The sequence below is a fragment of the Lepidochelys kempii genome, chromosome 16 (assembly GCF_965140285.1).
Source record: "Lepidochelys kempii isolate rLepKem1 chromosome 16, rLepKem1.hap1, whole genome shotgun sequence".
Lineage (NCBI taxonomy): Eukaryota > Metazoa > Chordata > Testudines > Cheloniidae > Lepidochelys > Lepidochelys kempii.
Genome location: NC_136395.1, coordinates 4,651,917 through 4,664,487, shown reverse-complemented (window position 1 = coordinate 4,664,487; position 12,571 = coordinate 4,651,917). Strand labels below are relative to the sequence as shown.

Below are 12,571 nucleotides of genomic sequence, written 5' to 3'. Positions count from 1 at the left end.
CATTGTGGTTTGACCTCTGTGGGGCCCTTGACCCAAGAGGATCAAGACCCTTCCCCAGCTGACAAATGGCCCTGACTCCAGAGGAGGGCTCTGAATCAAGAGGGCCTCACTGGTCAGGGACCTGGACATAAGTGGAATTATTGGACTAAAGTTAACGCAGACCCTTCCTGCTCCAGTTAGGATACTGGGTGGAGGCCTATTTGGGTAATGGTTTGCCTTTGGGTTAGATAAACTAGACCCCTGAAGGGACACTGCTCACTATACCTCAGTCTCGTTAGACTTATTGAAAGTCCATTAGGGCAAACTGAGGCAGAGATGTAATTATGGCTCTGCACAGGGTGGGGGGCTTCAGGCTTGAGGACCCCCAGTACATACTTCCAAATAGCTCACTAAACATGCTTGTAAATAAAATGAAAATCCTGTGCTTGCCAGTTCTTTCCGGGTCCCCCCACAAGTTTACAAGCACAAACTCTGAGGTGCTGGAAGTTCCAGCACGGTGGCTGCAGCATGTGGCTACTGCCCCATTGAGGGCTGAGGCAGCCAGAGATGCAGCGTTCCAAAGCCCTGGCAATTCCAGGCGTTTGCATGTGGAGTTGAACCTCTGAACAATGCAGTGGAGGTGGATGTAGCTTGCAAACAACTGTGCCAACTGGAGGAGTAGTTTTGTGTTGGTGACTGCCTTGTAGTTAAACGTAAAGTCCAAGTTGGTGATTATTTGGGGGAGCTGGAGCAGTCTGGGTTCAGGGGTCAGTGTAAGTATAGTGCAGGTGGGTAATAGACTCAGCCATCCTCTGGGATGAGGCCCGCTAAGGTCTGTATGTCCTGGCTGATGAATGCACAATGCGTTATGATTTCAGGCTGCTACCTGGGCAGTCATTAAACCCTGTGGGCTACAGGATGCAGGAACCTGAGGCTTTGCTTATTTCTGCAGCAACATCTCTTCTCCTGCTGCCTGGGGGCTATGAAAGAGGCAGCGACACAGGCTCATGTCATGCTGGACTTCACCTTGGAGAGGAGGTTTTATTCCACTCTGATGATAGAATCAGACTGACAACCAGGGCCTGGATCCCCTTTCATATGGTCTGCATCAGCTCTTCTGCGGGATGGGGGTGGGGGGCTGATGCTGGGATTGTTCCACAGCCTGTCTGCTCTCCCTTGCACCCTAGCTTTTAGAATGACGATAGGAAGAGCCCTCTCCCCCTTGAAAGTCCCATAGAGAGGTCAGAAGAACAGTAGGATGGCCAAAGTTAGGGGCATAGTTCAGCTCACATCTAACCCATCACCCACTCTGACAACCCTACTGTACCTTGTGATCAGGTTCTCACTTTGTTCCCAAGTCTTCTTAGAGCCCCTGAGAGCTCTGCAACAATATTAAGACCCACGGCTGGGTTTTCTGCTTCCGTAGCAACATTCTGTAGAGTTTGCAGGGTCTTTCCCAACACAGCCTCTCTGACGTTTTGGGGTTCAACCCAGACCAGTGACGGATTGTGTCACTGCCTGCCTGGCATAACTCTGGGTGCCTTAAATGCTCTATTTATGCGGCTCACAGCCTGGACACCAACAGCTGGCAGACAAGCATGCAAGGCACATCCCGGACACCAACAGCCAGCAGGCAAACGTGCAGGGCATGGCACGGACACCAGCAGACAAGCGTGCAGGGCATGGCATGGACGCCAACAGCCATGAGACAAGAGTGCAGGGCACGGCCTGGACACCAACAGCCAGCAGACAAGTGTGCAGGGCACTGCCTGGCTTCTACCCCCAGTTAGTGTTTCAAAGTGACCCCCACACTCTGAGTCCTACATTTCCCAGAACTGTTTCCCTGCTGTGCCCAGGGAACACTCTCCTAGAACGCTCACAGAAATGATTACACTTGCTGCTCCCGTAAAGAGAGGAAAAGCAGCTTGGTCTCTTGATGGGTGTTACAGTCCCTCCAGTTCAATCAAAGCACTGGGCTGGTTTGGATAAAAAGTAAAACAGTTTATTCAGTTACAAAGCCAGGTTTGAAGTGAGTTCAAGTACAAAGGATAAAGATAAAAGCTAAAATTTGGCTTAACAAGTCATGGTCTTTGTTCAAGTTAATTTCCTCACCAAGCTTCCTTTTCCAGTGATGGCTGACTGGTTCTGAGCCAGTATCCCCCAGAGTCCCAGCCGCTGGTTTGCCTTGTTGCCTCAGGTGAAGGATCATGGAAAGTTCTCTGCCCCTCTCTTATAGGCCAGTAAACCTTTGAAAAGTCTCTCTCACAGGTCACTGACCCTGCTGCCAGAGACAGGAAGGCTCCCTGGGGGTGCAGGCTCCATCTCCTGCTGAGATTGTTTTGTGCTCATGTTTTCCCCACTTGCTCTCCTGATGGCTTTGTTTGCCTGCCAGGCAGGTGTGCTTCTCTTTGTCTTTGGTCACACCTTGTTCCATCTGTATGGAGACCCAGTCATGCAGGCAGAACCACATTCCTTTTTGGGGGGCGGGGGGCGGGAGCCGGTTTATTATCTCTCCTTGACATGCCTGGTTTAAATACATTTGAGTCACGAGTCCAGCACCACTGTATAAGCTTTTGCAGGTTGATCGTACAACCATCAGAATATTACTGATAAGGCTATAGTGAGTTATTAGTTGTCCAAGGGCATATTTCGTGCCACCTTTTGGGTAAATATCCTGACACCAGCGTGTTAGGTGTAGTGAGTATGTCAGGCCTGTTGAGCAGCTGACACAGAGAAGTGAACCACCAACGGGCCGCTGGGTGACAGCCTCCCATCAGGAATTCAGTGTTCTTTGTCTGGGGCCACACGTCTCCTCTTACTTTGAATGTGGAGGCCTGGTATAGCTGGCTTTTCTCAAGGGCTAATACTGAGTGCACTGGGTCTTAGCAGCTCCTCATGTTTGGTTCCCAGTAATCGAACAAAGACTGAACTTGCTGTGCTATGCTACACGGAGGGCACACACAGTCTAGTGACTCATGGGTGTGCAGCAATTTCAAAGGAAGCTTGCAAGCAAACAATTGTCCACACAACCAACAAAATACATGTTCTTTGAAGAGTTCATGTTTAGCTATTCCACCTGGAAGCAGGCAGGGCACACCCTGACTGTTCTGTAGAAGCAATGCACACATTGCTCTATCCAAGGACAAGGGCTAGATATGAACCATGAGAACTTGATTGTTTGGACAGCAACTGTGGGAAGCTTTCTTAGCCTGGGCTCAAGGCCTGATAACCAGGATTGTAGTAGATAAAGGACGGTAACTAAGTATATTAATCAACGTCATACATTCCTTTGGGTAGCAGTGTGTAATGCTTAGGGGGAGAAATATAATAAAAGGAGAAGGTGGAAGGCGGGGGGGGGGGCAGAACAGCCCATCTCCGCTGACCAGCCTGTTTGCTTGCATAAAGCTGTGTTCTGTCTGATCATTGAACCGCCACAGTTCTTGAATGTGGAGTGTAGTCAAGCTTCCCTGCCAAGAAGGAGCTGGCCCTGACCTCCTCAATGTATCAGTGGCAGGGAAACTTTCCTGAGCATTGAAATGATTTTGGAATCAATCTCTTGGGCCATGTTACACAGAATATCATTTAACCTCCAGCCACCCACCCATCCAAACCAACTTCACGGACATATTCTTCACACTTGACCATCCTTAGGATCAGCTCCTGCCGTGGGTGACAGAATTCCCTGAAGTTCAGACAGAGCAATGACATATGACTGGCAGCCCTGGACTGCCAAAGGGGCTAAGTGGAAATGCCTGCAATGCCATTTAAAAGAGTGAGTCAGCAAAGCCAACTCCACGCCCGAGTTCTCATCGGGGTCACCAATAGTGCAGCAAATGATTCCACAGCTGCCTCAGCATCTTCACCCAGGCAGGCCCAGAGAGGACGGGGCCGGCTGGATCCCCCTGCTGTGGACTCCTGGGTTTGGAGAGCTGTAGGGGATTTTGCTAGTAGCAGCTCTAAGATGGCCACAGTTTGGAGGCCACCACTCTCTGGGCAGCAGTAAGAAGCCTTCCCAGGTGGCCATTCAGCGCATGACGGTACAGTGACCCCGCCCTGTGGGGATCCTTGTATTGAGATCTGTGCACAGCAGTTACTTTTCTTCAGCCTATCCTTGTTCTCAGCTAGGCTGTTGGTCCAAGAGCTATGCAGACACGGACACACCCACAATCCTGTCAGTCAGTCTGGGATGGGATGGGGATTCCATTGATGGCTTCCTTTTGACCCGTTTAACAATGATGACACATTGCAGATGTGCAGGGCACTCTGGAGCCATGCAGCATATGCACACTGGCAAGATGAGCTTCCACTGTTGATTACCTTGGGAAGGTTTGTAGTCTTTCTCATCTCTGTGAAAGCAGCAGTTCATGGCACCCAACAATCTGCCTGCAGTCCAGGCTTCAGACTGAGCCGAAGCCCAGAAGGTGCCATGTCAGAGCTTTTAGATACATTGATTGTTTCTAATGCCTCAGAATGACAGGCATTTACTTTCACAGACCACATCACAGTTTCTCTTCTCTGCTTCCTGTAACAATTACTTTGCTAATGAAATAAAGTAGAAATAAATTCAAAGTTTCTGTGCTTTCTCCAGAGAAAGTAAAACCCAGGGCCTAGCATTCGCAACAGAAATATTGATTAGGAAACAAATCACAGAACTGGACAGAAAATGAAGACAGGTGATGGAAGACAGTGATGGAGACGATGTTACAGGCAGAGAAGAAATAGGATGAAATGTACTCCAGTGCATGGGCCAGGGAAAGACTTGTATACCACTGGAGCCCTGGCCGGATTTCTTTGGTGCAGAGACCTTGTGCGGGGTTGAATTTCTCCCATTGGAATTATCAAAGAGGACAACCTTCAAACATCCAACCAAGAGCAAAAATCCCAGGGCTCTCATTACTGACTTATTTAAAGATTTTTGGGGGACAGTCCTCCCACCCCCCTGGGGTATCGAGCAGAGCCTGGGAGGGAAGCTACTGGGGATGAACTGGATTTGACTGGTACACAAGGGTGGAACCGGGTACTCCTTGATCCTAGGCCAAGAGACCACTAAAGGGGTTTTCCCCATTATCCTTCACATCCTGAGGAGCTCTCATCTCCTCACCCTCAAAGGGGCTCCTGGGAAAACCCCCTGGGGACGGAGGTGGGAACAGACTCCCTTTGGGAAGACTCCAACTGTTATTCTGATATAGCTGCTAATTCTCACTAACACTTGAACACTCAATTCACCTTTTAATTAATCTGCCAGTGGAAAAGTCTCATTAAAGTTATATCAAATGCAGGATCGGGCAGATGTCAGTTCTAAATTTACCAGAGACCAGAGCTAGGGCTTGGATCTCATTTAACTGCTGCAGACTCAGGTGATGCCTTCCTAGCTGCTAGGACCTCTCGGTCCTGGCAAAGCCTGACATGGCAATGTACTGCCCTTAGCATGAATTACTGGACCATTTACCAGTGCACCCACAGTGCAAGGGAGGGCTAGCAGCATGAGTCCCTCAGCAGCTCCGAATCCCTATGGGTGGGAGCAGAGGGAGAGATATGGTTTTGCAGGTGTGCCCCTCCCAAGAATGTTTGTTAAAAAACAGTCGCTAGAGCCAGTCAGGACAATGTATTTATGTGCCCTGCAGTGGGAGAGCGTGGGACTCATGTTAGAGCTCAGTGAATAACTGATTCTTCTCAGATCGCTGGAAGTTCCAAACGATTGAAGAAACCCGCAGAAATATGGTTCTGCTCAAGCTGAACCCAAACATTCCAGTGAATCAAAAATGTCCATTGTTTGGATTGACCCCAAATGCTTTGTTTTCAGGCATTGTTAAATGGCTAGATTCACACAATGGCCAGCAGAAGAGGACTCCTTCTTACAACTTTTAGCCCAGGAGTTAGGATGTGGGAGAATGTGTCTGACTCCCCCACTCCACCTGAGATGGGCTAAAGATTTGAACTCAGGTCTCCCCACCATTACAGGAAAGGGCCCTCGCCACCGACGTGGGGGTCTCTCAGTAGCAGATGCTGAACCTTTTCCACTGTGTATAAATATTTATTGGAGCAGGGACTTGGGCCTCAGCTATTGCTAGGTGAGTGCCCTAACCACTGGACTATGTTGTCAGTCTGTGCTGGTCTCTCTCTCTCACCCACTGACTATTGAAGCATGGGTGGCCAGTGACCCGGCTGATGGGGGAGGCTAGCCCCTGACCCTCCCCTTGTGCCCAAGGCCCCCTGCCTCCTCGTCTCCACACCCCCCCCGCCCTTCTCCCTTGCAAGATCCCAGAGCACCCCTGCCATGGCCCCCAGCCCCAGAGCGCAGGGCAGCACGGCCCTAGCACCAGCCACCCTGAGTCCTTGTGGGAGGCAGGCAAGCCAGCCTGGGCCAGCCAGGGCAGAGCGCTGGGAACCGCAGGAGGGGGCCTGGCTTGGGGGTGGAACATGAGCTGGACAACGCTAGGCTGTTTGGGGAGCCACAGCCTCCCCCTGCGTACGATATCTGCCGCCGATGTTATTCAAGTATGTTGTACAAAGTGACAGTGTTTCATAAGAACATAAGAATGGCCATACTGGGTCAGATGAAGGGTCCATCTAGCCCTGTGCCCTGTCTGCTGACAGTGGCCAGTACCAGGTGCTTCAGAGGGAATGAACAGAATAAGCAGTTTCAAGTCCCACACCAAAATATCCTGTAGCCTGGTGGTAAGCACACTCCTCTGTGAGCAGGAGACCCAAGTGCATTCCCCACGCTACAGCAGGCGGAATTGAACTTGCATCTCCCACATTGCAGGGGAGTGCGCTGACCTCGCAGTGCAGAGGTGGTTGGAAGCCAGCTCCTCCTCCAGCTGTCTGGCGAATGGCACTTAAGCCTCTGGTGACTCCAGCCCAATTTTGATTTTTTGTTTTTGGCCAAAATTATTCAGCAAATTTGTGTCAAATTCACAAATAGTTTTGGGTTGATTTTTCAGCTAATAAACCATATTCATCTGAAAAATAGTGCCCCGCTCTACTCTTGCTCCCTCCACTGATTGGTTCATGTAAGAGGCTTGTGAACCTGGGTTGCAGCTAGGGGCACGAGGGCCAGATTTTTACAGGTATTTAGGCAGCTGAAGATGCAGTTAGGCACCTAATGGGATTTTCAAAAGTACCTAAGCTCCTAACTCCTACTGAAACCAAGTGGAGTTCATAAGAACACAAAAACATAAGAACGGCCATGCTGGGTCAGACCAAAGGTCCATCTAGCCCAGTATCCTGTCTACCGACAGTGGCCAATGCCAGGTGCCCCAGAGAGAATGAACAAAACAGGTAATGATCAAGTGATCCATTCCCTGTCACCAATTCTCAGCTTCTGGCAAACAGGTTAGGGATACCATCCCTGCTCATCCTGGCTAATAGCCATTGATGGACCTATCCTCCATGAATTTATCTAGTTCTTTTTTTAACCCAGTTATAGTCTTGGCCTTCACAACATTCTCTGGCAAGGAGTTCCACAGGTTGACTGTGAGTTGTGTGAAAAACTTTAAGTTAGGCACTTAAATGCTTTTGAAAAAAATCCCACTCAGTGCCTATCAGCATCTTTAGGTGGCTAAATACCTTGAAAACTCCAGCCTCAAGGGGTAGTGGCTCCAACTCCTCGTGCGATATAGGGCCTAGTTTAAATCTTGCTGTGGGGTCAGTTATGTTCTGGGGGTGCCCACCCCTCAAGTCTCCATTTAACAGGGTGTCTAAGGCCTCTCATTAGAGGCGGGTGCAAGGTGCTGAAGCCCTGGCCATCTGCTCCTGCTGAACGGCTCCTATCCCAGGAAGTGTATGAGCAAGCCAACAAGGCAGAAAGCCAGCGTCAGGACGATGAAGAAGATGGTGGCGGCCCAGAGCCCGCGCTGCTGCCCTTTCACTTGTTCGGGGGCCTCCGCCGGGATCATGTTGGTGAGGTTCAGCACGTAGCCCAGGGCCCAGCCAATGTCCGTGTCCGCAGCCTGCCCGGGGAAAGAGGATTAAGGGGATGGCCAGGATGGTATTAAGGGGATGGCCAGTCCCCAAGAGGTGCAAGCTACTAGTAGCCTCAACTCCCACAGGGAGACGGGGACACCCAGATTCCTGACTTGCAGTGCGCGTAGTATGCCGCCCAAGAGTCACGGGCATGGGCACAAGGAACCAGGCTGTCCTCGCTCTGCACCACAGCAGAGCACAGACTGTGGCAGCAAAACACCTTCCCAGCCCTTGGCTTCCAAACCCTGCCATAGGTCAGAGGGCACAGGGGCGTCTAGACCCTCTTTCTCGTCATTTCGGGTCCTCATCATAAAACTACCTCATGATTTTTGCCACAACTGCGCACAGTCCATCAGCACTTGCTGAGCTGCAGCAGGGACCCAGAATCGCAGGACTGAGGAGGACTGGTGGAGTTCTCAGGGTGGGAAGCCAAGGATTGCAAGAGCAGGAGTGGGGGCAGGTCAGGACTGAGGTGCACCGGCAGAGCTGTGGGCTGGAAGAGCAGGGGCATAGTCACTGCAGTGAATCGTTAAGCCTGCAGAGGAACTCCAGTGGCCTAATGGATATGGCATTAGCTTCCAAAGCCAGAGATTGTGGGTTCAAGTCCCATCTGGGGTCTCCTTCCTCTAGAGAGTAAAGAAACCTTGGTCTTATTTTGGGGGGAGGGATAGCTCAGTGGTTTGATCATTGGCCTGCTAAACCCAGGGTTGTGAGTTCAATCCTTGAGGGGGCAATTTAGGGATCTGGGGCAAAAATTGGGGATTGGTCCTGCTTCAAGCAGGGGGTTGGACTAGATGACCTCCTGAGGTCCCTTCCAACCCTGATATTCTGTGATTCTATGAACAGGCATGGACTAGCAGGAGTAGCAGCCATGCCCTTCGGCCTCTGAAGCGAGAGCACCTGCACCATCAGCTGAGCCGTGCTGACTCTAAGCAGGTTGACGTGCAATTCTTCCTCCCAGCCTCTGCACTTGGACTCTTGCTCACCTTCATCTGGAACTTGATGCTGCTCCAGCTGGTTTGGTTGAATTTGTAGGCGTCGAGCAGGAGCACCAGGATGTAGTTGGCGTTGGCGCAGTACTCTCGCAGCCTTTGATCTTTCTCTTTGGGGTAGCTGGATTTCAACTGGGGGGTGAACAGTCAGCACAGGGGAGAGAAGGGGTGTTAATGGCAGCAGTGTGACAGGAGCTCTGAGCCTACAGCAGGGGCAGACTTTGTCCTGGCAGCTCCCTGACCGTCTGGGGTGTGGAGAGAGGGATTGGTGGCCCGCATCTCTCTCGGGTTCAGAGACAGATGCTTGCTCATCGACCAGGCAGGTATTTCCTAACTCATCAAATGAGCTGTGATCGGGCAACTGGGATGGCTGCCCCACCCCAATGTTAATCATGTACAACATGGCCATGACCTCATTCTCTGTCCCCAGCGGGACCCATGTCCAGCCTGTCTCTACTCTGCCCTGCTCTCCCCAGCCAGGGAGCTGTGCACCCACCCCAACAGGGCCCCCCCCTTCCGTAGGCTGGATCCGTCCTAAGAGCGTCCCTGTGCGCCAGGCCAGATAGGAGGGTTTGTACAGCACAGCAGCTGGGTACGTGCAACCTCAGCAGTGAAAATTCCTCTGGTGCTGACTGGCCATTCCCACTCCTCAGCCCTGCGTGGGAGTGACGTTGGTCATCCTGGGGAAGCTGCAGGATGTTTTCTAGGTGAGGGAGATGGTGCTTTGGGCAGTTTTGTCCCCTCCCCTTGATTTAAATTGATCACTCGGGACCATTTCATTCCTGATGGTGGCCAACTGAGAGCCCATCAGCATGGCTTCTGGCTGCCACAAAGGGTGCCATGGAGTGACAGGATGCGCTGCCTCCCACCAGAGTGGGAGCATGCTGCATCCACAGGGCTTCAGGCTCCTGCCAGCCTGGGGAGAGCGGCTGGGCCTAGGAACTGAGCCTGCACCCCCATGGGCAACTCAGAGCAGAGATCACTGGCCCTCTGACTGTTCCCAGGGCACTGAGCTTGGTGATACCACCTACCCCTTCAATAACCCTGGCCTGCCTTGTGTGAGAGTTCCCTTCCCCCTCCCCTCTTGGGACCCTTTGCTTTGCAATCCCCACAGATGGCCCCTGTAGCTTCCATCCCCCCTCACAGCACGTACGTCTGTCCAATTTCTTGCACAGAACTTCTGGACAGTGTCTTCGACAATGGCCAGGGGCTGCCCACTGGTCAGGTTGAGGAAGTTGAAGGTGTAGTAAAAGGCAGAGAAGGCCTGAAAAGCAAGAAACCAAGAGGTCAATAGGAGGCCTGAGCACGGATTCCATTGTTGGCTTGACTTTGTGGAGTATGATCCTGTGCATAAAGCACCGGCCTGCAAGCTGTGCTCCAGCACTTCTCCCTTTTTTGAGCTCAGAGAAATCCCGTCTAGGATTGCCACCTTTTTCATGGCTGGTAACCAGATCCCTGGGGCCCCGCCCCTTTCTCTGTCTCTTCTCCAGATGCCCCGCCCCATCACATGCTCCTCTCCCTCCCAGCCCCGGAGGTGCCACCTCTGAGGTACATCTCCCACACATCCTAGGGGTAATAAGCACAATTTGCACATCCACAGAGGGATTTTCATTTACAAACACTCACTTGAACTTCTTCATTTACACATACACACACATACACACTGGTAGATTTGCTTCATCAGCAAACCTGTTCTGGGGCACAGGGGAAGGGAGCTCCCCCTTTTGCATGTACAGCTGGGGGGAAAGGGAAGACTCCTCGCTATATTTATTTGGATGCTCAGATTGGGGTACAGAGTCCCCTTGTTTGCACTGGTACCTAAGAGAGAAGAAGGTCCCACCCCTTGCACATGTGGGCGGGAGGAATAGCTCAGTGGTGTGAGCATTGGCCTGCTAAACCCAGGGTTGTGAGTTCAATCCTTGAGGGGGGCCATTTAGGGATCTGGGGCAAAAATTGGGGATTGGTCCTGCTTTGAGCAGGGGGTGGGACTAGATGACCTCCTGAGGTTCCTGCTTTGAGCAGGGGGTGGGACTAGATGACCTCCTGAGGTCCCTTCCAGCCCAGATAGTCTGTGATTCTGTGAGTGTGGAAGAAAGAGGTGCTCCTCCATTTGCAGCACACCCGCCTGAGAGAGAAGAAGACGAGAGCACTTCCCCCCATTTGTTACACACCCGCCCAAAGGTCCATCTAGCCCAGTGTCCTGTCTTTGGACAGTGGCCAGTGCCAGGTGCCCCCGAGGGAATAAACAGAACAGGTAATCATCAAGTGATCCATCCCCTGTTGCTCATTCTCAGCTTCTAGGAAATAGAGGCTAGGAACACAATTCCTGCCCATCCTGGCTAATAGCTACTGATGGATCTATTCTCCACGAATTTAGCTAGTTCTTTTTTGAACCCTGTTATGGTCTTGGCCTTCACAACATCCTCTGGCAAGGAGTTCCACAGGTTGACTCTGCATTGTGTGAAGAAATACTTCCTTTTACTTGTTTTAAACCTGCTGCCTATAAATTTCATTTGGTGACCCCCTAGTTCTTCTGTTATGAGAAGTAGTAAACAAAGCCCTGGCTGGGATGATTTAGTTGGTGTTGGTCCTGCTTTGAGCAGGGGATTGGACTAGATGACCCTCTGAGGTCTCTTCCAACCCTAATATTCTATGATTCTATGAACACTTTCTTATCTACTTTCTCTACACCAGTCATGATTTTATAGACCTCAATCATATCTCCCCTAAGCCGTCCCTTTTCCAAGCTGAAAAGTCCCAGTCTTATTAATCTCTCCTCATACGGAAGCCGTTCCATACCCCTAATCATTTTTGTTGTACTTTTCTGAACCTTTTCCAATTCCAATATATCTTTTTTGAGATGGGGAGACCACATTTGCACACAGTATTCAAGATGTGGGGCATACCATGGATTTATATAGAGGCAGCATGATATTTTCTATCCTATTTTCTATCCCCTTCTGAATTATTCGCAGCATTCTGTTTGCTTTTTTGACTGCCACTGCACATTGAGTGGATGTTTTCAGAGAACTATCCACAATGACCCCAAGATCTCTTTCTTGAGTGATAACAGCTAATTTAGACCCCATCATTGTATATGTATAGTTGGGATTATGCTTTCCAATGTGCATTACTTTGTATTTATCAACATTTAAATTTCATCTGCCATTTTGTTGCCCAGTCACCCAGTTTTGAGGGATTCTTTTGTAGCTCTTCGCAGTCTGCCTGGGTCTTAACTATCTTTAGTAATTTTGTATCATCTGCAAATTTTGCGACCTCGCTGTTTACCCGTTTTTCCAGATCATTTATGAATATGTTGAATAGGACTGGTCCCAGAACAGACCCCTGGGGGACACCACTATTTACTCTTTCCATTCTGAAAACTGACCATTTATACCTACCCTAGCCTATATTTTAACCAGTTACCAATCCATGAGAGCACCTTCCCTCTTATCCTGTCGCAGCTTACTTTGCATAAGAGCCTTTGGTGAGGGACCTTGTCAAAGGCTTTCTGAAAATCTAAGGTTTCAGAGTAACAGCTGTGTTAGTCTGTATTCGCAAAAAGAAAAGGAGTACTTGTGGCACCTTAGAGACTAACTAAATTGGTTAGTCTCTAAGGTGCCACAAGTACTCCT

The 12,571-nt window shown here is 50.4% G+C and overlaps 1 protein-coding gene across 3 annotated transcripts in view; it reads right to left on the bottom strand.

Annotated features, from left to right (window-relative positions):
- Positions 1 to 1,965: 1,965 nt before the first annotated feature.
- LOC140899057 (ectonucleoside triphosphate diphosphohydrolase 8) overlaps positions 1,966 to 12,571 on the bottom strand; it is a 62,288-nt gene continuing 51,682 nt past the window's right edge. For all 3 annotated transcript variants that reach the window (XM_073313798.1, XM_073313800.1, XM_073313799.2), the window contains 3 exons: positions 10,090 to 10,200; positions 8,931 to 9,068; positions 1,966 to 7,931 (listed from right to left, as the gene is read on the bottom strand). In XM_073313798.1, coding sequence (XP_073169899.1) covers positions 7,749 to 7,931; positions 8,931 to 9,068; positions 10,090 to 10,200 — 432 coding nt within the window. In that variant the 3' untranslated portion in view covers positions 1,966 to 7,748. The remainder of the gene's footprint in view (positions 7,932 to 8,930; positions 9,069 to 10,089; positions 10,201 to 12,571) is intronic.